The sequence below is a fragment of the Temnothorax curvispinosus genome, unplaced genomic scaffold (genome assembly GCF_003070985.1).
Source record: "Temnothorax curvispinosus isolate PA1 unplaced genomic scaffold, ASM307098v1 QBEX01012733.1, whole genome shotgun sequence".
Taxonomy (NCBI): Eukaryota; Metazoa; Arthropoda; class Insecta; order Hymenoptera; family Formicidae; genus Temnothorax; species Temnothorax curvispinosus.
Window position 1 is genome coordinate 24,350 of NW_020222513.1, and position 25,374 is coordinate 49,723.

Consider the following 25,374-nt stretch of genomic DNA (forward strand, 5'->3'; position numbering starts at 1 on the left):
AGAAATCGCAAACGCAGATTCCGAGTTTACGCGGAACCGCCGGCGATCGGCCGATGACGTGCGTGCCTATAGGTTTCGAGAAAAGTGAGTGGCAATCGGCACGCTGAAAAGGCCGTAATTGGCCTCCCCGTGCGCCGATCGCGATTAATTGGAAAGATCGGACACGCGGATTTTCGCGGAAATCGCGCCGAGCCTGAATGAACGCGCCGATAAGGATCGATAACCTTACCCACCTTTTCACGTCCTCGGAAAGTACGCCGTCTTGGTGGAATGCGGAAACATTCAGCGGGGCTGTAGGCTAACCAGTTTGACCGACAAGCGTAAACGGACGATCACTAATGATCGCTCTGCGAAAATGGAAAAGCTTGCTTGTTTCTGTATGCTCCGCGACAACACCGTGTTTAAAGGGCAACGGGTCGAAGCGAATATGTTATTAAATGTATTTTGAAATATTTCTAATTAACAATAAGCGAGAGAGAGAGGGGAGGAGGAGGGATCGTACTAAATTAATTTCAAATTTACAATGTGAGACTTTCGGTATTTAACCCTGTCGTTCTTATTGTAGTCATATATAATTATAGATCCAATTTATACATATCTATACGTATACAAATAAAAAATGAATACTTAAAAACTTCACGGTAAATAAAATAATATCAAAATTACGAATACCTTTTTGCAGCTATTAAATGATTTGAGAACGAGAGGCTTAAACGCATTACAATGTGAAGCAATCTCAGTTCTTCACTGATAGAACGTAAATAAAAAGAAAAGATTAAAACGAAGAGATAAAGATAAATAATTGAATTTCTCTCAAATTGAAAATCACTTTTTCTTAATACAATAAATAAAATATAAAATACTTGATTGTTTATCAAGGAAATATGTTCTTTGTTTAAGAAAAAAAAATAAATTTCTTTACAACTTTATGTACACGTCGTTGATTAATTACCAGTACTTATAATTAGCTATTATTTTATATCTATATGTCGATAAAAAAATAACTGATTAATGATAACTTAATCCTCGATTGTGATATTCGTAGAATTATTTATGTAATTAACAATGTCTCACAAAAATATTCCGCAATTATATCAGTATTGTATTGCACACTGATGCTTTGTTGCAAACATTTTTAACGACAAATATTTAATTCTTAATTTAATTCCGAGGAAGAGAGAAAGAAATATAAGACGATCTCCGAAAGATTATAAATCACATTCCTTCGCAGTTTTTTCAATGCAGTATTTATTATTTCAGTATATTTCAACAACAATATATATCGGTAGTATATTATATTCTTAGCAACAATATCGGTTTTCTTTTACCTCGGATTATTCAACGACGATTATTTAAGACATAACGGACATATACAGAATTCGGTTTATATCTGAATTACAATAAATATACGAAGCTCGTACAAAATAACCGTTTGATATTTAGTTAAATTGGTGTATCAATCGAATATGTATAAAATACTTTCCGTGCGTGCGATTAAAAATTTAATGATCGGTGCTGTCTTTACTACTCGAGATGTGTAACGCGCGGGCATAACGATGAAACGTTCCGATATTTCTTTTTCCAACTAGACTCTAAGTCATTCGTCGCAATTGCCTACGAGACGATGATCACGTTAAAAAGAAATGCGATATAACTGGAGCTTTGGCAAGAGAAAAGGCAGAACGAGTAGTAAAGACTCGCGTGTATTCTCGACGTGTGAATCTCGATAAGACAACGATTGACGCGTTATTGCTTCTTACGATAGCCTTATAAATTATCAACATTATCCTTTAGTCTTCGAAAAACAAGTATATATATTTACACTAAACTTACGCAATTTCCTATACAATATACAAATTCTTTATATATAATTATAAAAAATAAACGCGATGATATTATAAAATGGATACTGTGTGATCCGATTAAATGCGTTTGCTGCTGCTTATCGCTTATACGAATTGTTCGTTAAACATACACATGTAATAAGTGTAAAACGTATATATATTTATATATTTTATATATACAACGTATATCATATATAATTTATATATATATATATAAAATATATAACATGTATATACATATACAATATACATATATATATACACACAACACACATATATATATGTATATATGTATTACATTCTTTTTTTCCTTACACATCAATCCTGAGATCTAAAAATACAATCTAGCTTATCTTTTCTTTTTTTTTTCATCATTTGTCTCATTAATACATCGTGCCGAACAACATCTGCCATCTCTCACTATTTTACAAGTAAAAAAATATATACGTTACTCTTTCAACCATGTAACTTTCATAAACATCGAAAAAAGACAGGAAGAATGAAGAAAAACTTCTGTCAAATTCGTTCTCCATCATAATTTTGTTATGCATGATTCATCGATAGAAACAACGTGGATTAATCACGGGCGCGAGAATAATTATCGCCCGAAAAAGAGATTGATTAATTATTACAATAATAAATTCTATCATATCGATCTTCCACCACTCAATCTCAAAACAAAATGGCTGATAAGTGCATTCACTTCTTTGGTTGTATGAGTCCTTAATTTTATACATAATTACTCTGACATACATATACATTTCATATAACTGGTAATAAATACTTAGGAAAAAAGGGGAGACAAGACATCGATGATGAATGAGTTTAAATTTTTATCATAATCCGAAAACGGTAGAGTCTCGCGTTACGAGAACAATTAAACAATTACTAACTCTCTCACGCGAGATCTCTTTATGTGCTTTCAAAAGGCGTAACACTTTATCGTCAAGGCCACAATTATGTCGCTATCTAAAAAAAAGATTTACAAAGTGGTGTCTATATATATATATGTATATGATAGGAGCCTAAATTTTAAAAGTCTACACTTTGAAACATTATTGAGAAGAGCAGACGAATAATAAATTTATATTATTATAAACGCCAGTCTACAGTATCACCTTACAGCGTATGGGCATACAGCTGTTTGTCATTTCTACATGATATAAGATATCGAATTCTGAGATTCTTTATGTGTATCAATGCTGCTTGCGTCAGCAAGTAGTGTCCGCAATTTTACACTTTTGACGCATTATCGCGCTATTTTCTATATATGTACTTTCACACAGCGTAAGTCATTGGTGATTTACTATTCGCATTTGTATAAATTAAACAGTTTGCTTCTCTTAAAAAGAAAAAAAAACAAGAAGAAACGAGAAGTCTATGCTTAAACGTATTTCATAAATGCCGTGAAAATCGCTCTTTCCGTAAAGGAATAAATTCTCGATCTTACGAAATATTAGCTTATCTCGTATCGTCCGAGAAGCATGAAAACGCCGAAAGCGCTCGTTACAAATATCTGTTTTTGGATGAGCAGCAGTTCAATGAAATGGAAAATCGAACTTTTTGACGTTTTTTGCGGGGCACACCCTTCTCGGGTAATTTCGATAAATGCCTGCACGGGGTGCCCTCGTGGTTCGGTCGAATACTTATTTGGTCGATTGTGAGATTACTCTATAATGAATTTCAATGAAGGTTTACAATCACTTTCAAAGGCTGCGGTATTTACTTAATAATCTCATTAAAATACGGAACACGCGCAAAAAGGCACATATACTTTCAAAGCTATCACACGTGTTAGGATGAATTACGTTTACTCTGCGATTAGATCAATTAAGAGAAACTAGGTTAGCACCAGCCTAATTTTGTTAGGATGAGCAAGTACAATTGTCCTTATATTAAAACCTTCGCAAGCTGCGCAATGATAGCTGCAAGAAAAAAAGTCATCTGTGTGTTCCCTCTCGAATATCCGTTCTCTACTTAGAGAATATTTTTAATACGCCTACAAGCATATTTAATTACGATAGAAACTTTTTGTCATCACTGTTCATCGTTCATTATCGCAAATTGATCACAAATGGTGTTATCGAATTTATAGCTCAACGCTACTTTTAAAGGCAAGTACAAATGTTTATCATAATGACAAATTTGCAAGTGAACATAGTTTAAATCATTCATATTATATAAACGTTATCGAAACATCGTAAAAAGGAAGTATCACGCGATGTAGTTGCAAAAATCAATTATACATGTATAATTGTTATAAATAATGCATATTTTTTGTCCCTGTCATACTTTAAATTCACCTAAGACTTTGCAAAGAATTGTACAATACAATAATTTCTTTTTGATCATGTCTGTATCACCGTTCCTATTGTAATAGCGAATTCATAATACGTAATCGTCTATTTGAGATTCTTTTTTTCTTGTATTGTCTTTCATCTTCTTCATTTAGCATAATACCTAATGTTATATACCCTGAAAAGCTTTGTTTTCCAGATCGTCAAAGAGATTCTATACAGTGCTAATGTTAGCATTAGTATCGTCAAAAGTAGGAGAAAATGTCATGAAGTTAAGATTAATATGTTATTATCAAAAAGTTAATTGTCTATATGTTCATATCGTAGAGATGTGGAGGAGCACCTACCACTGAAGGCATCTGGCAGCCGCGTCGCACTAACAGACGAACAGATGGTCCACCGTTACGTATAATCTCAATCGCTTCTGTATGCGTCATATTTTTGGTATTAATACCGTTTATTTCGATTATTTGATCACCAATCTAGAAATAACATAATACTTGCATATAATTGTGTATTCATAGTTTAAAACGCATTATATTTCTAGCAATATATATTCGATTTAAATTTATTTAAATTAATTAAACATTAATAGGCCAATACAAGCCTAAGACGATTTTCATCTAGGTACTTAAAGCTTATATCAGCTTCGTACTGAATTTATAGTTTGTAACAAACGAGCCAATCAATATTATTCAAACGGTAATAAAAACATCAAAATTTTACTCACTCTAAGCCGATTATCGATAGATGCCGGGCCGTTCTCTGCGATTTGCAAGACAAATAACGGCATGTTTTGAAATTCACGGCCACCACGTATGCTGAAGCCAAAACCTCGGGTACCCCGAGTCAACTCTACAGCATGGTACTGGCCCCCATCTCCATCTCCTGTAGGCTCGTCCTAAACAGAAAAATTCAACACTTTAATCGCTCCATAATCAATATGGACGTATAAAGAATAAAATAAAAAGAGACATTCTTCGCAATATACTGCTAAGTTAAAAAATTTGTCGAAGCAAGCCTATACCTTTTGAGAAAGAGATGTATTGCTACAGCAATCGTCCAACGGATATCCAATCGTCAATGTGACAGAATAACCAGAATCTTTAATTAAATTGACGATATCCTTGTGGCAAACGTTTGTGATATCTATATGATTGACAGCGAGAATGTGGTCTCCGACGTTTAATCTTCCGCATCTTTCAGCGGGCGAGCCTTCGATTATTCTGCCGATCGTGGAGCCGGCTTTGTTGACAGACGAGATTATTACGAAACCGAATCCCTCGTTTTCCATTCGAGTGACAGTAACGTCATACGGATATTGAAGATTCATTTGTCGGCCGTAAGACGACTGAAGGTTCTCTTGAAGATGCTCCTGCGTGTTGATCCGACGTCGTATTCCCAGAGTTACTCGACCGTTTTGTGCTGCCGCTATCATTAGTTGCACTACATGATGATGAGAAGAATTCATGACGCTCTCTCCGTCGACAGACATGATTAGATCGCCGGTGCTGAGTCTGTTGTCAAGATCGGCCGCTCCACCAGGAACAATATGACCGACCGAAACCTGCTAACCGTAATATTTTTAACATTTCCATTTTTATTAGCTGTGATGACTACACTTTTTGTAACATATGAAAGTAACATCGTTAATACAGATCATCAACACCAACCTGAGATCCTTCTTCCGTACCACCAACTATTCTAAATCCAAATCCAGTGTCTTGTCTGACTAAAGTCACTAAAGTTTCTATCCATTCTATGTCGGGCACCATTGGACACACCAATTCGTTCGTGTATTGAGGATATCTTAAATTAATACCACAAATAAAATAATTTCGTCAGTATTTTTTCAAATTTCTATGTACATAAACATGTTTAATAATTTTTAAGCACACATTTTATGTAATAGTTACAAGTATTAATTTGGGATCTTTGAAAGATAAAAATTCTTTAAAATCTTAACTTTTGATGGATCGACGATATACGTACCGAGATATGGAACTGGAATGTGGCTGTTCGTGCTCGAAACTGGTGGTCTCTTTCCGCTTATCCCAGATCTCGCCGGTGTCAACATTCTGCTCCTGCCCAATGGAATACATATTGTAGTCGTCATTGTACTGGGAATGCGATTGCACTGGATAGACATCCTTGTAGTAATCGGAGTGCAAATATCCATTCTGCTTGAGCATATTGTTATGATGAGAGATGTCGATGGAATACATGTCGTTACTGATATTCAACTTGTCGTTTGTGACCCAGTCACGCTTCGGAACGTTCCTAATGGAATCGTCGTCGAGATTCATCACCGCAAAATTCTCCGACAAATTGGCCGTGATGTTAGCTTTATACGGATCCGAGTAGTACATCCCATGCGAATAGTCGGCGTACTTATAATGGTTATCTAGCGGATTCAATTCATTTTCGCCCTGCACCTCGCTCCAGTTCGATCTGCTCGCGCTAGTCGGTGATTTGGAACGATTTCTGGTGTCGATCAATGGTGTTTTCGGTCTGCTAGGTATTACCGTCTTCGACTGGGTGCTGTAGATATCCGCGGTGGGCGTTTTGCTTCTGAAAAAATCCTGCGCGGTCTTCTCCTTTTTCTCCTTCGACTTTGTCGTCGTTCGCTGAACGTGTATCAACGCTTCCTCGTTACGCGGGCAGTCCTTCAATACTTGCACCACCTCTGAGTGGCACATGTTCCTAACGTTGATGTCGTTTATGTTGACCAGAATATCGCCCTCCATCAAGTTTTTACAACGCTGACGATCCAGAATCTTTTTGACCTTCTGGCCGTGTGCAGAGTCCGCTATCGTAAACCCAAACCCCATGGCTCCTTTTACGATGGCGATGCTGAGAAACTCTGGCTTGGAAGACACCGATGAGTCCTTACAATCGTTCAAATCGCTACTTTCCGACAGCAGAATATCCGTGCTGCTCGGTCTCTTTATCGTGTTGATTTTGTCCGAAATACAAAGATCGGGCATCGAATTGACGGACGTCGTGGCGAGATTCTCACCATTCTGGAGACTGTGCACCGGCAAGAATGTGGAGTCCAAAAAATTGAAACGTCCGTTGTCTTGAAGAGACGAGTTTAAATCCATGTACATCGCAGGATCTTCTGTCGAAAAGATTCGGATAAGTCTACAATTCTAATCCCCCGATATAAAAATATCAATACGTATTAACTATCCCCAACACTTGCTTTACCTGGCGCGTTGACGGCGATCGTGGTCACAACTTCTGTATTAGGATCATTGGGATCGAAAGGCAACGTGTAACCTCGGCACACTTCCAAGGTTACCGTATCGCCGCTACCAATTGACTTGAATACATTCACCATTTCATTATGCGTGAATCCAAGCACACAGGTGTCATTAACGTATACCAACACGTCCCCTGAAAAAAAGTTACAATTATGCGAACAGATGCGGAAGCGGAAGTGAGTCACACGCCTGAGAATTAGCGGTATCTGGAAATTACCGGTTTGTAGCTTCCCATCCAGCCACGCTGGACCATTTGGCACGACGCTTTTGATTTGGAGGAATTCTTCCACGGCATCGTCCCCGCCGACAATGGTGAATCCCAGGCCACGCGAACTCTTTAATAAGGTAGTCCGTATCCTGTGACCCTTCAGCTTGTCGGGATTTCTAGTAAAGTTGGGACTCTTCCTCTCGAGCATGTTCTGCTGCGCTCTTTTCGCTTGCAACACCGGATTTTCGTATTGAGTTCTACGATTCACGTGATCGATGAAATACGTGCCGTACAGGGTGTCGTCAATTTTCTCCCAACCGTAGGGTAATTCATCGTCGAGGCATTCCTCCAGCGATCTCTTTTGAAATTTCGACAGACGCGGGTCCAGCCAGTGAGATGTGCCGGTATTGTGGCTATAACATGATTTACTAATATCACTTTTTACGTGTCAAGAAATAAGATTAATTAAGAACAAGGATTATATTTGTACAAGTGCTATTTTATATACCGATGTTTACTAGATTTCTCACATTCTCACGCATTGTATTCTCGTAAGTTATTTTCATTGTCTACTCGTTAATATTCTCTTTAATTGCTAATTTGACATTATTACTACTTATTCTTTACATCTCTATGTTTATATATCAATATGTATAAACGTCTTTACATATTTTTAGTGTCAGTCACATATCCGTGCATATAAATCATCATTATTATTATCTTATTTTAATTTTTATCAAAGATCTAGGCTTGTAACGTTATTGCTGTCTCACCTTTTGAAGTGCATCTCTCTACTATATACTTTTGCTTCCATGTATATATCATTTGCACTTCAATAAGGTTATTATTATTAATAAAATTGTTATAACAATATATATTGCAATCAATGCAAAATAGCCGGCTCTATCACTCACTGATTTCAAGAATTTGAAAAAATTGTCAGGAATTTATTATTTAACTGCATAGGTGTGTCGCATACATACTCTATGAAATAAACTTCTCCCGTGTCCGTGTACGCCTTCTCCCAGTTAGGTGGTAACGGACCTAACTGATCCTCCGTGGCTGGAGTGCGGTTCCGAGCGGTTTGTTCCTGGTCCGAGGTCCCTGTACTCTGCTCCGATCCCGTATTGTACAGATACGTTGGCGGAATCCTTCTCCTTCGGATTCCATCGTTTCCGCCGATTGTCAATATCTCCTTGTCTAGACTCTCTCCTTCAAGCAGACGGGATTACGAGCGTTAAGAAACTTTCGCTGTTACATTACGTCAGTATATCCGAGAGCAACAAACAATTACCGTCGTTGGGATTGTCGATGGACGCCGCGTCGTCCGTTTTCGCAGCCATCTTAAAAGCCTTGCGTTCGTCTCAAAATCCTGTCAAGAAGAATGCAACTGTCACGAAATGTTAAATACCACAAATTATGTGTGTGGGTGCAATTTATAAATATAACTTAATATAAACGTAGCTAGATATAGCTTGTAAATTATAGCTTAAACTGTATAACTAAAAATAAAGTATAAAACTGTAGACAACCATAAATTAAGTATAAAACTGTAAAACTTAAACTAAACAGAATTATAAATAAAGTTTGGTACATGTAACGGGAAGCTAAATTAATAATTCCCTCGTGGAATTTTCCTCAGAAATTTAAGTACGTGAAAAAAGAGAAAAACTCGTGCGTGTGTGTGTGTGTTAGTATATCAAACACGTTTTTCAACCTCGTAATTAAAGCAATTTGCCGGGATATCGAGATCGCTATTTCGAGGAAGGAGAGCGTCGATCGAATACACACATACACGCACATCTGCTACGTTCTATCGCATGCAAACGAAATACGCACAGAATGAGCGTCCGGACCGTCGCGTAATTAAGAAGAGACTCCGTCCCTAGAGACGCGTCACGTATCACGTTGCACGCGTCACGGACGGTGGTTCTCTCTTCCACCTCGACGACGCCGCGCCGGGGTGGCTCGCCGGTTCCGATCTTCCGATAGCATTTCGGGGGGGAAAAAAAAAACGTCAGCACGAGCGCGTGAAGGAAAGTGGGGAAAGTAGAACGGTCTTAATCCAGTCTTTGAATCTCTATAAAACTGTTACGGTGTCCCCATAATCGTTTCTGCAATCGCACCTTCGATAAAGCGTGTCTCATTGAGCCGCACTGAAAACGAGATCGACGTGTAGTGTGTAGTCCCCCAGGTTCCGGAGCGGAAGGGAGGCGAGGGAAAAGAAAAGGAAGAAGAAGAAAAGGAGGCGGAAGGCGCGGCCGAGAGACGAAACGTGTATCTACGATCCGCGCAAATTCGAGCGGAGTGCGGACTCACGTGCTCGCGTGGTCTCGGGGCCCCAACTTTTCACGCCGCGGTGCGCCGCGCCGCACGCGTGTTTCCGACGGACAGGTGTCCGCGGGACGCAATTACATAAAGCGAGGCAAGGAACGCCAGCGCGGGCGGGAGGGAAGGGCCAGAAGGAGAGAGAGGGAGGAAGGGAGGGAGAGGGAGAGAGAGAAAAAGAGAAACACGCACGCGGGGAATGAGCGGACGGGCGGGGGGGACCGCACGAACGTGAATGCATTCTTACGAATGCATTCACCCGTGCGCGGCGCGGTGCGACGAGGCGAGGCGGGCGAGGCGCGGCGAGGCGAGGAGCGCGAGCGCGAATGTGCCGCTCGCGTATGACGCGGCGATCATTAGGTCCATTCGTTTAGAGAGGCGCTCTCCTGCACTTTCTACGCCTCGAAGTGAGACGAGGGAAAAGGAGGAGGGCAATGACGATCGGTAGTGTGCGTACTCCGACTCTAGCTGCTCATTTCGAAAGGGCGGGGGGGAGGAAGAAAGAAGAGAAAAGAGCGTACTTTTTTCGCGCGACACTACGCTCACCCGCTACGTAACGTAAATATTGGTGCGCCGCCCGGGGGGAGCGGGAGGAGGGGGTGGCGACTCCCTCGTCGTTTTCTCCTCTCGCTCTCGCCCCGTCTCTCCTTCTCTCCCGCATGGTACTCCCGCATCGACGTGGCCAGGCCACATGCACCCGCGCGGTGCAACAATGGCACGCGATATCGCGGGGTTCTACCTCCCGACCTGCATTCGAGATCTGCTCGATCGCGCACGTTAGCTTAGCCACGAAGTGAAGCGTGCGTTCTCGAGGCGACGCGCGACGAGCCAAGCGGAAAAATATCGAGAGAGAAAGAGAGACGGCTCGTTATTTATCACGGGAAGAGAAAGAGAGAGAGAGAAAGAAAGAAAGAGGGAGGTGGAGCGTGAGGCAGATGAGCAAAAGAAACTGAGAGAAAAAAGTATAAACACGTATATATATATATATACACATATGTTTGCGGGCGTGTGCATGTCCGGCGAACGTTTTTCTTCCGTTTTCTTCCAATAGCAGGCGATAAAGGCGAGAGCGGCAACGGCGACAACAACACACTCGGGGGGATTACTCACGCTGCGTTTCCTGCACGATGACGCGTTCAGCAGCACGCGTAACCGTCATGGTTCCAGGCGGTGGTGCGGCCAAGTGATAATCCGTTATCGTCGGCACTGAATCACTCGCGGATCGCGGAAACGATCATGTCGCACCGCGTCGCGTACGGACGATAGCGCGCTCGCACGTCGTGTGACTCGCGTGAGACGAGCGAGAGACAGTGAGGAGACGGAGAGAGGGAGAACGTTAGCGTACACATACACACGCACAAACACGCTCGCGCCAACATCGACGACCCGGGACTACATCACACGGCGCACCACCACTCGCCGTCTCGTACGTGCGTACGAGACATTTAACCGACCGCCGTACGTTGAGTGGTACGTGTTGCCGTTGCCCGTTGCCGCCGCCACCACCGTCGCCGCACGCACATCTTGCGCCTGCGTCGTGCGCGCGCCGCGAGTCACGTGGTCGCACGATTGCGGGAACTTTGAAACTCAGGTAGAACAAACAAGTCATGATGAAGTCAAAATAATGTCGATATAACGACAAAAAGACGATTTTTAGGTCATTTATCCACCATTTTTCCATCTTTTTGACTTTCTGTTCTATCTGGGAAGAGGCTTCGTCTTCTTGGAGGTTTTTTCCTGACAGGAAGGAGAGATCTGATTCTAAGAGGGGGAGTACAAACAATGTTGAGATGCTAAAGTTGTAAATGTTCGAAACAAAGGGGGAAATAAACTCGGTTATATTAGTTTCTGCGGAAAGTTTTCAAAATTTCTGTAATTGAAACGACACGTTTACATGCACAACGTCCGTGAATATGACCTGGTTCGAAAGAAGCAAGCACACGACATCCTCCGTTAATCCGGTAGTCCTCTTTTGTAACTTATAATAACAAGTCGATATCGTTTTATTGTTCTTTTACAGCTTAGGATTACTGGCAGCTAGGTAAATTATTACTTCAAAATTGCAACTTGCACAGGCCATTAAACAAATATTAAATATTTTTTTATTATGTTATTCAAATTAAGTATCTTCGCTTGTACGGACAATTTAAAAAATTAAGAGTCTCAAATAATTATAACAAAATCGCTATGATCATAGCTCTAAACTTCTAAACAATTATATCGCATTAAAAAGTATAATATCTACACGAAAGTAACTCTAATCAATGTGAAAAGATAATTACTCGTGTTCAAAATGGCAGAAAAATTCGCGTTAATTTGCGCGAAGGAAAGCAAGAATTGATTTACAAGCAAGAATAGGCATGAACGTTTCTCTATCGCGATTTCGAATATATAAATATCCCAAGAGTGATTAAAATACAAAATTCACGATTGAAAGATATATCATCCTCGCGAATAATCGTTCCAGCGTTAAAGCTCTACAAAATTGTAGTCGTCGAGGATCCTGTAGCGGTCCTGTCGGTAGTGCACTAGGTCGTCCTGGAAGCGCATGCTGCTGTTGTTGTGGAGTTTCGTCAGCACGGGCGGCAGCGGCGTGACCCCCGCGACGTTCGCCAGGTCGTCGTAATAGTGACCTTGCTCGGGGCCCATCATGTGAAAGTGTCTTTTCTGCAGACCTCTCTCAGCGCGTTTCGCCACCTCCTCCGCCTCGGAACGCAGCATATCCGCTCGCGCGGGAAACTGCCTCTCGCCGTGCCAGTGTCGTAGGACGAATCGCACCTTGAAATTGCAAGTAATCGTATTGCCATTATCAGATGATAGCACGCCGCGCCGGCCGGCCGGCCGGTCGACGCCGCGGATGCGCGACGGTGACTTTCTAGCATTTTTTCCCCCGTCGCGCGCGACCGCGTTCCTTTCAACCGCGCTCGGAGACAATCTCATCCGCTCCGGATGCCCCACGGACTTGGAATGTCGCGTGTCTAAAGTGAATTGCGCGCGGCCTTTGTACGTCTGACGTACTCTCAAAGTATCAATTTGAAACTTAGAGCGCGATGTACGGCCTAAAGTACGAGACATTGTTTAAAAGTGAATTTGTCAAGATGGAGAGACGAAGGTATCGTAATATTTTGAGTTCTAAATTTTAGGGAGATCAGCTAGAAAAAGATTTATACCTGCAAATCGAACATGCTAAAGGCGCAGACGTAGTAGGGAAGACCAATTAGTGCCAGAGTAGGATTCTCTATGGACACCAGATGCTTCCAAAGGGGCGTGACCATGTTGGAGTCCACTCGGACCCCACAGGATTCGGCGAGAAAGGGAAAGTTGTACTTGTAGCCTTTTAAGGAAAGAGATTCAAAGGATATGTTATTTTAATTGTTAGACTGAGACAATGTCCCATAGCAATTATACCGTATAAAGAAGGGAGAGAATCTACCTGTACAATAGAAGACGACATCGACCCGCTCCTTCGTTTCGTCCGCAAAAACCGCCTCGCGTTCCTTCAATTCCACTACGTCAGCTTTCTAAAACAAAAACCGTCATCCGCCGCTAAGAAGTACCTCCGCGTGTAATTTTACTATTTTCTTTCTGGGCTTACGCTTTTACCTGCACGACATTCTCGGGGAACACGGTGGCAATGGTCTCGGTCAGGTGATGACTCAGAATCACGCGATTCGCATTCTTGGATATTTCCAACGCCAAATCCATACCTATAGGAGAACAGAAAGGCACTGTGTTTTAATCGCGAATAACTTTGCCCGAGAACTTTTCATTCTGATTGTTCGCGCGTTCAAAACTAGGTGTCCACAAACGTTTGTTTAGCAATAAAACGTTAATAGAATTAAAAGCCGTGAAAAGAAAACATTAATAACTGAAACGTTAATAACTGGCACAAATCGTTCGAATCGCGATAAGAAAATGTCTCGTTTAAAAAATAATTAAGTGAGTGATATAACGTCGTATGTACCGGAAGGACCAGCTCCCAAGACGACGACGTTCTTGCCATCGAAGACCTCGGGTACCCTGTAATCGTGGCTGTGTATCTGCTTGCCCGTGAAGATGTCCTGGCTGGGTATACTCGGGGTCCTGGGCTCGAAATAATGACCGTTGCACACCATGACCGCGTCGAACGGCTCGATCACGACTACGTCCCCCTGCAAGTCCCTGACCTTGACCGACCACTTCCGGTTTCCCGCAACCGGCTTCACCAGCTCCACATTATGCAGCAGCTGGAATGTTTACGCCATGACAAGCTTATACCATTAGAATCTAGTTATTATTATTTATCAATTAATTATTTATCACAGCACTAATATTATAATAAAATTAATATTATAATATCATTATTATTATAATATTATAACTAACAATAATAGTACCTAATAGTGCTTGTGAATTCATGTTTGACAATTTGGATGAAATGTAATGATATTTAATGCACAATTTTACGTACAATTCTATGCACTCACCCGAATGTAAGGACGTAACGCAAAGTGATCGCAGTACGCATTCAGGAAATCCAATATCTCCGTGCGCGACAGGTAGCTCTCGGGTCCCTCCGGTATCGGAAAATCCGGATAGCCCATTACCTCTTTCGGTAAATTAGTTCTAGAATAATTAGGCAGTATATTTTCATCAACGGCATCGAATAATTTGCAATAATACACGGATAAAATTCATCGAGTATTTATTTCTACGAAAATACTTATGGAAAGTTTCAAGAGTAACGATGCGACATACAGGAGTAAAATTTATATATGAAATTAAAAATTAGACCATTAACTTTTATTATTAGCGTATTCTCTATGCAGGATTACCGAGAGAACGAAAATTGCCTGCAAGAGGAATACGCGGCCGTACCTGAGGCTTTTGTACATGCTAGTGTGAATCGGTAAACCGTATCTATCGGAACCAGTTTCCTCCCGGTAGACCCAGGTCCCGCCGATTTGATCTGTTTTTTCGTAGCACACCACCTGATCGCCGTAAGTACCGGAAACGCAGTGCCGGAGTGCAGCGAGTCCCGCAGCTCCGGCGCCGATCACGGCGATTTTCATGATTGCGCGCTTGTTAGCTTTTTAAGCTTCGCAGAACACGTGGAATCCTCGTTGGCACTTTCAGCGAAAGTGCTAGATCGGCAACCTATTTCAATAGTTAATGAAGCATGATCTCGTGGTATATTCATTTAATAAATAGGTATCCTGCACCTATCGCGCTCGCTTTCGTCATTCTTCTACCGATGCAGAAGCAATTTTTCTCTGATAAGAGTTGAAGGAATAATTGAGCCTGTCAGAAGCGAAAATAATCAACTCTATAAAATAAAAAGCAGAGAAAATCGATGAAATTATAAATCAGTCATGCGCTCTGATATTAAAAGTAAAAAATTTACAAACAGTGGAGTTGATCAGTTTGGTTTCTGATAAATTCAATTAATATTCATTTTTATTTTTACCGAAAGAAAGATAAATTAAACTCATAAGCTGAGTCTAGATAAACTCCACTGTGACACATGTATCGCTCTGGTCTCGAGAATAATAAATAGTGATAAAGAATAATGATAACTTGTGCGAGAAGCTGTTATCTTATATTTATTTTAAGCGGAATATTCGAAAGAAATAAAATGGGCTAATGATCCGAACTTGTTATTAGTTATTAGTTATGTATAACTTGAAAAAAATAAATAAAAATGTTAAACGTTTGACCTGTTCATCCAACAAAATTGCTGTACCTACTACTCCTACGAAGTTTATTAGCGATGCAACGAATTCCAACTTGCGTTTATATTTTACAACTTTAATGACGATTTACTGTTGTAATTACCGTTGATCATGATTTGCTCATGATCTTATTATAGATCGAAACGTTTGACACATCTGTTTATTTTTATTTAAGTTATAACATATAACTAAAGAGAGCACACTAATAAATAGCTCGATTCGTTAGGTCATTTATTTCCCTCGATTTTTAATCTATTGAATCTTGAATCACTTTTATCGTAATATTATTATTAATCGGTCGAAACGTTGATACAGCTGACGAATCGTTCTATAAATAATTAAGATTACATTTATATAGGGTGTCTGGTAACCGTGTCACCTCTCGTAAGCAAGTAAAACGGATTAAACTGAACAAAAGTCCCGTTTTGCGATTTTCTTAATAATTAATGAGAAATTAATAAAGATCTGCAAACGGACGTGCATCCGCGCGATTATGCAACTTTTCCTGTCGAAATCGGTCGCGACAGTACGGGTGAACCGGCTAGACTTGTGAAAGGTGCAACACAGGTCCAATCGAAAGTCGAACCCTCGTTCTTTCTTCCGTACACTTTTATCACATATTAAGAAAAATCACATTCATATATTCTTTTTCTCCATTTAAGTTTAGATATCACGTTTGAAACTTTTCAGACCTAATAGGTCGAATCTCGAAGATATGCGAGTCAATCTTCTGAAAATACGACTAACTTACACGTTGAACGCGCCACATATGCATAAATAGAACGCGCTTAACGAGATTTGATAAGACAAGACAGATCTCTTGTGGCGTGCGTTAATCAAATTCAAGATAAAGTTTTGATAAAGTACAGTCTAGTTACTCACCAACGGAAAAACACAAAGCGCTCGCGCAAAAACGGAATTCAGTGGAGTGCGCGATACATGTGTCACAGCTGAAGCAAAGAACAAAATGACCGAGTGGAGTATTAAGCGATCATTAAAGAATGGGGGAAATACAAGGTTGATACCGATAAGTCGTGTATCCCGCGTGTTTACCAAAATGAACGCTAAGATTAGACCTTCAACCTCTTTTACACGTTTTATTATCCTTGAATGCGACGATTAGCACAACATTCGACGTCAGTTTTAAGTTTTTTTTCCTCAAAACTTAATGTGTGCGATATCCATAAAAAGAAAACATCAAGAAGAGGAAACAGCAATCGATTGAAATTATGTGATGTGAAAGAGGTTTACCTTTATATGCAGTAAAATATATGTATATATCGATTTTATTATTTAAAATAAAATGTATTATTACAGCTTATATTAACTATATCCGTCTAATTAAACATAGAGTTAGATATGGTATAATAGTCTATTAGACAAATACAAATGGCAACGTTGCACTATGCAACTTCTGTTCTCGAGTTTTGTAAGATTGTTTTACTTGATGTTGTTCCTTATGTTACATGATCATGACGTTCCGTGAAAGACTTGGAAAAGTGGAAGATTGTCCTGTGATATTATCTATGAAAATCTACTCGTCAATGTTTCCTCTCCGATTCCCACTTATTTTTATACAACATGTACAATTGCATCGCCGCTTTTGCGTCTTCCACGGAACTGTGCTCGCCTACTTGTATCTCCCTACCTAACAATTCGTGCGCGAGCTTCTTCAGGCTGGGAGTGTTCCCCTTCGATATCTGACGGAAAGGTTTATATCTCGAAGTATCCCGCCAATATCTTCGCGGGTGCGACAGATACAGAACGTTGAGATCGTGCTTCAACGCGTGGCCCACTAAAATGCGACCCTTCAGGATATCCGCCACCTCCTTCTGCACGACGTTGAAGTTTTCCCCGTTCTGCAAGTGCTCCGGTCGAATGCCGCTGATCGCCGTTCTGTAATCCACGACCTTCTCCCTCGGCTTGACGTATTTGTCGTACAGACAATCGCCGTGTTTATTTACAATTGATACTCGGGCTATCATACTCTCTGCGCCGTCGCCGATACCGACCATTTCGCAGTCCATGGCGACTTGCTTCGTCAGAGTGTTCTTGTTCTCTTTATTCTTGACGGCATTGTGCTTGCCGCTTTCCTCCCATGGCTCCTACAATTGACAGATATGTATCAAGAAATAGAATTCACTATTAATAACATTTATATTCAAAACAGTACTATACATTTACCGTATGAAGTGGAGTGGTGTATACTTTTTTAAGCTTTGGATATCTGTTCTGTGAAACACTTTTTTCTCCAGTGCTTTCTTCTGTCTTTGGGTTGGGAAATAAATTTTTGTAAGTCTCCCAATTGCATCCGGATGCCTTACGTTCGGTGCTTGGAGTAAGCTGCTTTGTCGTTTTGTTCCTCTTCTTCCTGTCTGAACCAGATGATCCATTGTCCATTCTTGAAAAAAAAAGGAAATATATCTTTCTCATCATTTTCTTCTTTCTCTGATAAGTATTAAGCGATAGTTCATAGCTATCTATTTACAACCTAATCTATCACTTAAATATATCTGATATTTTCATACCTATATAGCTATATAGTTGTCATGTAAATTTTAATAGTTTATAAAGTGATGTATGCACAATTAACAATACATTTCGATTCTTGAATGTTAAAAAATTTTAACGTTTCTTATTACGGCGTAGATAATATTTAAGTATGATAATTATTTTGTCGATTAAAATTGCACGTGCACATTGATAAAACAGAAAATTATTTTATTATATTGTTAGCAGCATTTATTGATAATAACAATACGTTTACTAATTTCTTTTAGAATCGTAACTTTATTCTCACTCCACCTTTTGAGATAAATATAGCATACATTCCAAATTCCAACGTATGTCGTGAACTCCGAAAACCATAGCAACCATAACCTAACTTAGCATTCTAGAAAATACTCGACTACGATTGGTTGATGCGAATATCAATGAATTACTCGTCGCAAATGTCGCAATCGGTATTACAGATTTCCTAACCTTGTACGATAATCTTTTAACGCTTTATTATTATCTTTATCACAATTAACAGTGACGATTTTATACAGTGAAACCTCTATTCAAATTATTGTTATTCCGTACCCGGCGATGATGAATCGATTCCTACCTGATTAGCATCCAAATAACGAAACACACGAAGAATATTAAAAATAACATTACACCCGGCAACACCAATTAAGTCTCGCGGCCGCGTAAGTTACGATGCGTAGCTTATTCGACTTCTGAAATTACTGATCGTTTATTGTCCGAAAGATGAGAAATCTCGTATAATCGGATTGTGAAAAATAAGTGTACATGACGAATACTTCACACGTGCGAATCGTACTATAATAACTAATAACGTTAGAGTCGATAAAAGTTGCTGACTTTACTATCTGTTGATATTTCTCAGATTTTGCTATTATTGATAAAAATTTAAATTTTCCAAAATTGAATTACATTTTCAATAGGAAACTATATAACTGAAGGGAGAGAGAAGAAATTAATTAATGAGAGTTAATTTAATTAAAAAAAATTTAAATCTAAGGATCGATCTATGTATAAGCTGCGAGTTTGAACTCTGAACTATTAATAATAAGCTCGTGTCTCTCTATACTTATTTTCCAAGTCTATAATTCTTTTTAGGTGCACATGCACAATAACATCTTATTAATTTTATAATATTGATTTCCGATAACAAAGCCGTACAAATTAGTGTAAAAGGTGTAGGTGTAGAAGAGTGAGTTGTAGCGTGTGTAGCTACAACCGCTCGCGGCGAGCCCGTGAAATTAAATGTAGCATATGAATCGACGAGTCGGACTGTTTCGTGGAATTTCGATTTTTATCTTTGTTTTCTAGGCAATTCGAGATAGCGATGGACGATGAGTGTAACACGACGATCAAGGAAACGTTCCAGGAGCCACGAAAAAGATTCTGGCTGGTAAGTATGCCGGATTTATGCTCGGTATTGTACGAGACGATGTCTGGAGCGACCGGCTGACTTGTAACCGACATTCGAATATCAATGTCATTAATGTCAACGCGGACCGCGTGTTTCCCCTTTCAATTTTTCAGTCGTCGCGATTAGAATGACACCGGTGTCACGTATACATTACGGCACCAGTATTTATTACCGTTACATGCATTGTTAGACCACGACGAGACGAGATATTGCTCTTGTTACATTGACATTGACTCCCGACGTCTAAACGTCAATATATTTTGCTACAGAGACCGAGGAAACGGCTGAAGAGCGACGCGATAAGCGTCAGCTCGATGGACATATCTATGGACTCCGACACAAGCAAGAAGAAGAAGCGTCGCAGAATCACGGAGGTCGCCAGTAGCATATTTTCCTCTTCTACTGCGGCGAATAAATTGGGGAACGCTCTGCACAGATCCTTCACGATCCAGCCGAACTCCTCGGATCTGTCTATCATCGAGGACGAGGCGGACACGAGGACGTTACGCAAAAAGTAAATCGATTAAAGCCATGTCTCGACTTAAGAGGAAAATTCTCTTAGAATAAACCATGTCCTAATTTCAGATTGAATAACGCTTCTGAAAGCTGTAACAGTTTGGCAATCAGGAGTTGGATATCAGACATCGCGCAGCCACGTGGCAAGGAACGCTTGAACAGTGTATTAAGTCGAAGTGATATCAGGCGGCAAGAAGCTATTTATGAGTTGTACTGCGGCGAAAATGTGCTACTGAATGAGCTCTATATGCTGAGAGACTTCTATTACGAACCAATGTCAACCACCGAAATCTTTAACTCCGAAGAATTGTCCACACTCTTTGGCGATCTCATAAATCTCATCGAGATACACAGTAACTTGAGGGACGAATTGTTCAAATTACGGGATAGATATGGGTTCACAAAGGCCGTGGGACCAACGCTATTAAATTGGGTCAGTTAATTTTCTTTTTTTATTGATATATTTCATTGTGCGTCATCGATCAACATTTGCTCCGCATCCCGAATAGGTGCACAATTGCACAATCCCTAACTAAAAAGGCCAGAGATTTCTGTCAGGGTCTCCTACTCTTAGCTTACATAGATTACGAATTTAAAAATCTGTATGTGAGATGAGGGATTGAAGTCAAGATTCTGAGTCTGCTACTTCTATATGGAATCCCACTGTTATGTGTGACATTAATTTCATTGTGTTTATAGCTGTCTACGTTAAAGAAACCATATCTGGAGAGATGCAGAACATTGGTTTGGGCGAGGCATTTACTGGAGGAGAAGAGATTTACTAACAAGAGATTCCAGTCGTTTCTAAAAAAACGCCTAGAATCGCCACGTTCCACTGACCTGTGGACTTACCTGGACGTGCCACGCTCAAGAATCGTGAAGTATCCGCTATTAGTGAAAGAGATTTTAAAATACACGCCTGCTACCGATGCGGATCATTTACCGTTGAAAGAGGCGAGCAACGTGCTGTCCGATTTGCTGAAGGATATCGATCACATTATGGGCGACGCCGAGTGTAAGCTTGCTCAATCAAAAATAAACGCGAAAATCGAACACGATCCTGAAAAATGCATCGCTAACGCCACAGAGTTGATTACGGAGGGTCAGCTTAAGGATACACGTGGAATAGTAAGTTTCATATCACATTCTTATAGAAGATAACACGTCTAGATTTTATTTAAATAGATTCTTTAACCTGAATTAATATCTTTGCAGAAATATCATTGCTTTCTTTTCGACACTTGTTTCGCGATAACTCGTCCTACACGACGCATTAGTAAAAAGTACAATCTACTCTTTCCCGTCATACCCAAGGAACAGATGTATGTGCAAGTAGAAGATAAAAGTACCGCAGAAATCTGCTTTAAGATTGGAGAATTTTCTTTCATAATGGAAGACGGGCACAAAAAAAGACACTGGGCTGATTCGTTCAACAAGATACACTCTAGATGCATTCCAGATAAAGTATTTAATACCGACGACAAGGAAAACTTGTTGGACAACGCAAAGTTATCAGTGTCAAATAATTGCGTCACGAGGACATCGATATCCAGGAGAACTTCCACAAGCAGTATAAACGATAATCTATTTTCCTTTTCCATAAGGAAGAGTCTACTTAAGCAAAAACGCAACAGTATTGGATATATATAGTAGAAGCTTTTATTCACGAGCTTTTATCTCTTCAGTAAGAAGCATTCTTGTTGGTATCTTAGTACAAAAATCTCAAATTAATATAACGAAAATTATTCTTATCTATGTTGCAATCTTTCTTCACGAGACTTGTTTTGTAATAAAAAATTGTCAATAACTAAAAGTTTTCAAAATAATAATATATTACACATTCCAACATAACAGAGATATAAATTTAGAAAGATTCGATTTATTTATGTTTATATTTAAATGAAGCAGTTAACACATTACATTTACGAGGTCTGCAATGACCTCGTGCTAAAATTTATTGATTTATATCATAAAAGTTGATCTTAGCTCTCCAAGAATTTAATCCACATTGATATTCTCCGATAATTAATTTTATTAAGAGCAACTTACACGTGTGTGTATACATACATGCTGGAAAAAGCATGGCCTAAAAATAATGTAATATATATGTACAAACGTTATCATCTATCTCTCAAAATATTCACGGGAAGTCAGTCTTTTATATCAATAGTTATATGCGTTCATTTTGTATTAGTATATATTTAAATGGTAAATGGAATTTATATACACATTTTTTGCAATAAACTAATAAAATATGAAGTGGCTTTAATTTATATCGATAGATGTTACACCTATTTAGGAAGATTTTGATAACACAATTTATAAATTTTTTGAAAAATAAAAAAAAAAGGTAACAAGGATTATTTAGTTCAAATTCAAACATTGTACTTGATAATGTAACAATTGTGTTTGAAAGTTGGTCTATTCAATTCGGTATATTGTGAATAGGCGAGATGCAACCTTTTTAAAAAACAATCAAAATTTTTTTCAATAATAAGACTTAATTTTTGAATTCTTCGAAAATTCAATCATTATTCTCTATTCAATCCTTTATTAGACAAGGATAATCTTATGATTTAGTAGGCTTCATCGAGTTTCCGTCGGGATAACGTTTCTTGAAGGCTTTAATAAGTTGCGGATCAATCAGATGAACACCATCAACTTGGTTGCCCAGCGTAATCCAGTTGGGCTGTACATTATGCGGCCGACCGAACAATTCGATCTTTCTGGTGCCGGGGCTCATGCGCTCGATGATGCCATAGATCTCGTCAGGTTTGTGGCTAGTGGCACGAACCTCGGCGACGATCACGTCACTGTCCAATCCTCGATTGATGCGAGGGTTGCCCTTCATGCCGACCAAACAATGTTCCTTGCCGTGGTTCAGCCAATGGCCCGTCCTACCAGTACGTATTATCCTTTGCAGCTGATTAGTTTTCACCCAAATAATCTCGTCGACCCTCTCGTAGCCCCATAGCTGCAGACATTCCCTCCCCAGCTCCATAGCTCTGCCGGTCACCCAGAGAAACAAGAGTCCTTCATCCTGGAGGGCAGGAATGCCCAATTGCCTCATCTCATCGTCCGACATGGTACCGTACGGTAACTCCATATGAATGTCCCACGGTGGATCGGCCATGATCACGGCAAACTTGCCGAGAACAGTCATGTCAAGGTAACGCAAGTCACACTGGATCCACTGCGGTGGATACAGAGTCAATTCGCTACCTACGTTGCTACTGCTACTGCTGCCGTTTTTGCTATCTAAGTTCAACGTCTTGTTGGACGCGGTATTGCTCGGACTATCGGAATCGTTGATCTCTTTCGGTTGTGCTGTAGGACCGTCTACTTCATAGTGAACATATCTGTGAGAAAAAAAATAGATATCTTTAGTTCTAGGTCTTTTTTGGTTTAAAAATAGAAATAGCCAAGCTATGTGTGATTTATTTAAATCTATACCCTCTATGGATTAATGTCGAGTTACAATTATCCGTGCCAGGAAAATGCATTTGATCGTACATTGATAAATGGTAGCATTTTTCACTTACTTGCACGTGTCCATGTGGAAGCAGGTATTGAGAAAACTACAGTCCCCCAAAGATTCGTCTGTGTGACTCTGGATGATCTTCTTAAAATGCAGCTTTTTACATTTCTCCGCGAATCCCGGACCGCCGTTCAATTTCATACAGTCTACTTTCGTACCATGTGGACAGAACTCCATGACTTGAGCACCTCCCTGAGAACGAAATCGTTCCGCCAGCGACTTCTCCTTGGAAGTCTGTTTCGACAGTAAGTCTAGAATCTGTTCGCCGACCTTCTTGCTCTCCTTCTCTCTGATAGTCGGCATTGAAATCAAAGACATAATGTCCTCGGTGTTCTTTTTGTCCACTTTTGCCTGTTTCTCCGGAGGCACGTGATCATTTAATTCGGACATTTCTATGCTCTCCGCATTCTCCGTGTCATCGGACTGGGACTGACATGACGATTGAGACTCTGTCACCGACAACACTGTATATCCAAACACTCCATTCTCCGTGACTTCTTTGATTCTAGAAATATACAGTATTTATAAAGTATTTTCTTATATTAAATATCACATACCAACACAAAAAATGGTATATAGAACGTAATAATTCTTACTAACTTAATTATATCTTGCGCAGCCAGCTTTTCCAGAATCTTATGGATGTCCGAAGAGGATATGTCGGCATTGAGATTCTTACGCAGCTGGTCTATCAAGTCTGCAGATGTTATCGGTAGACTAGGCAGGGAGTCGTGCAAGATGCAAAGTACATCTCTCTCATATTCGCTATGATCCGAGCGTGAAGATGCATTGGAATCTGTAACAGGTTCGAGACATTAAAGTCGAGAACAAATTCCTTCTCGTCGCACATTGCAAACGTTAATTGTGTTAACGGTAATGTAATCACAATAGTATGCTCGTTACCAGGACACGCCGACTCCGCCGTCAGGGCGGATGAAACCGGCGTAGAAGTGAGCGTGTACAATTCATGCCTCTCGCGTTTTCTCTTCTGTAATTTCTCACGATAGCTGTTTCTCTTTATCTTGATCGCTTGTATTTCCTCAAAAGCATCCGACATGGCTCGGGTAGATTGTACGCAAAAACATACTTCCTTCTGATGTGTGAGAGAAAGAAGCGACTGCGGATCAGATGGGGCACAGCTTTTAGTTATTTTCTAACCTATTATCGGTTAATTCAATATCGTATTACTTATTTTATTGTAACTTTTATTTAATTAACCTCTTAAACGTCACAAATATTTGTGTATGTAGGAATACTCGTATACGTGCACGACATTCTCAATAGACTAACATCCAGTACTACCTAGTACTGCAACTGCTCAGTCGGTAGCAGCTAAGTACTCGCTACTCCTCGCAGTCCTCGCAGAGAGAATGACTGATCCGTATCCACACAACGATCCTACGATTCCTACGAAGAGTCGGAGTACGTACTCGAGACGTCTGCCTAGCTAGATCCCCCTGCCCTTCCATTTAATCAAAAAATTTAGAATAAATTATATAATAATGCTGTTTATACGCTCTCCAAATAATCCATCTCCATGCGAAAAAATCTTGTGCTTGTTTCGTTTAACCAACAAAAAATTATTTTAATAATAAGGGGCTGAATAGGGTGCCGTGAGTTTGTAACGTACTGTAAAATGTATTAGCTTTCAGAAAAAATTTCGTAGCAATGATTCTATTTTAAAGCACCGCGATCAAATTATTGACAACGTTCTTTTTCTTTT

General features: G+C 39.9%; 5 protein-coding genes across 19 annotated transcripts; 1 reads left to right on the forward strand and 4 right to left on the reverse strand.

Moving 5' to 3' along the window:
• Positions 1–2,203: 2,203 nt before the first annotated feature.
• Positions 2,204–11,256, reverse strand: LOC112462722 (membrane-associated guanylate kinase, WW and PDZ domain-containing protein 1-like). 8 transcript variants are annotated; one of them, XM_025028651.1, is made up of 11 exons: positions 11,054–11,256; positions 8,910–8,987; positions 8,599–8,827; positions 7,625–8,028; positions 7,352–7,540; positions 6,134–7,262; positions 5,815–5,950; positions 5,169–5,708; positions 4,872–5,042; positions 4,489–4,623; positions 2,204–3,515 (listed from the first exon to the last, which is right to left on the reverse strand). In XM_025028651.1, exons 2-11 carry the CDS (start codon positions 8,956–8,958, stop codon positions 3,351–3,353), a joined length of 3,147 nt encoding a protein of 1,048 aa, XP_024884419.1. In that variant the 5' UTR covers positions 8,959–8,987; positions 11,054–11,256; the 3' UTR covers positions 2,204–3,350. The 8 variants fall into 8 exon arrangements, with proteins under 8 accessions (XP_024884419.1, XP_024884418.1, XP_024884417.1 ...); XM_025028650.1 differs by having other exon boundaries at positions 5,169–5,711; XM_025028649.1 differs by having other exon boundaries at positions 5,169–5,711; positions 6,134–7,259; positions 7,625–8,043.
• A 152-nt stretch (positions 11,257–11,408) lies between these two features.
• LOC112462725 (rho guanine nucleotide exchange factor 3-like) lies at positions 11,409–21,970 on the forward strand. 2 transcript variants are annotated; one of them, XM_025028656.1, is made up of 6 exons: positions 11,409–11,413; positions 19,495–19,576; positions 19,867–20,111; positions 20,183–20,546; positions 20,813–21,241; positions 21,329–21,970. In XM_025028656.1, exons 2-6 carry the CDS (start codon positions 19,511–19,513, stop codon positions 21,761–21,763), a joined length of 1,539 nt encoding a protein of 512 aa, XP_024884424.1. In that variant the 5' UTR covers positions 11,409–11,413; positions 19,495–19,510; the 3' UTR covers positions 21,764–21,970. The 2 variants fall into 2 exon arrangements, with proteins under 2 accessions (XP_024884424.1, XP_024884423.1); XM_025028655.1 differs by lacking the exon at positions 11,409–11,413 and adding an exon at positions 19,388–19,430.
• On the reverse strand, positions 11,673–17,193 carry LOC112462726 (senecionine N-oxygenase-like). Of its 5 annotated transcripts, none has more exons than XM_025028658.1 (8): positions 16,537–17,193; positions 14,801–15,079; positions 14,410–14,548; positions 13,908–14,169; positions 13,547–13,650; positions 13,377–13,464; positions 13,114–13,277; positions 11,673–12,721 (listed from the first exon to the last, which is right to left on the reverse strand). In XM_025028658.1, exons 2-8 carry the CDS (start codon positions 14,992–14,994, stop codon positions 12,413–12,415), a joined length of 1,260 nt encoding a protein of 419 aa, XP_024884426.1. In that variant the 5' UTR covers positions 14,995–15,079; positions 16,537–17,193; the 3' UTR covers positions 11,673–12,412. The 5 variants fall into 5 exon arrangements, with proteins under 5 accessions (XP_024884426.1, XP_024884430.1, XP_024884428.1 ...); XM_025028662.1 differs by lacking the exon at positions 16,537–17,193 and adding an exon at positions 16,406–16,518; XM_025028660.1 differs by lacking the exon at positions 16,537–17,193 and adding an exon at positions 16,347–16,408.
• LOC112462721 (RNA exonuclease 4) lies at positions 17,196–18,054 on the reverse strand. Its single transcript, XM_025028642.1, has 2 exons — positions 17,839–18,054; positions 17,196–17,759 (listed from the first exon to the last, which is right to left on the reverse strand). Exons 1-2 carry the CDS (start codon positions 18,052–18,054, stop codon positions 17,196–17,198), a joined length of 780 nt encoding a protein of 259 aa, XP_024884410.1.
• Positions 21,965–25,059, reverse strand: LOC112462723 (N6-adenosine-methyltransferase subunit METTL3). Of its 3 annotated transcripts, none has more exons than XM_025028654.1 (5): positions 24,954–25,059; positions 24,555–24,768; positions 24,252–24,447; positions 23,656–24,156; positions 21,965–23,472 (listed from the first exon to the last, which is right to left on the reverse strand). In XM_025028654.1, the coding sequence occupies exons 2-5, from the start codon at positions 24,706–24,708 to the stop codon at positions 22,683–22,685; spliced, it is 1,641 nt and encodes a 546-aa protein (XP_024884422.1). In that variant the 5' UTR covers positions 24,709–24,768; positions 24,954–25,059; the 3' UTR covers positions 21,965–22,682. The 3 variants fall into 3 exon arrangements, with proteins under 3 accessions (XP_024884422.1, XP_024884420.1, XP_024884421.1); XM_025028652.1 differs by having other exon boundaries at positions 24,870–24,962; XM_025028653.1 differs by lacking the exon at positions 24,954–25,059 and having other exon boundaries at positions 24,555–24,863.
• Positions 25,060–25,374: the final 315 nt, after the last annotated feature.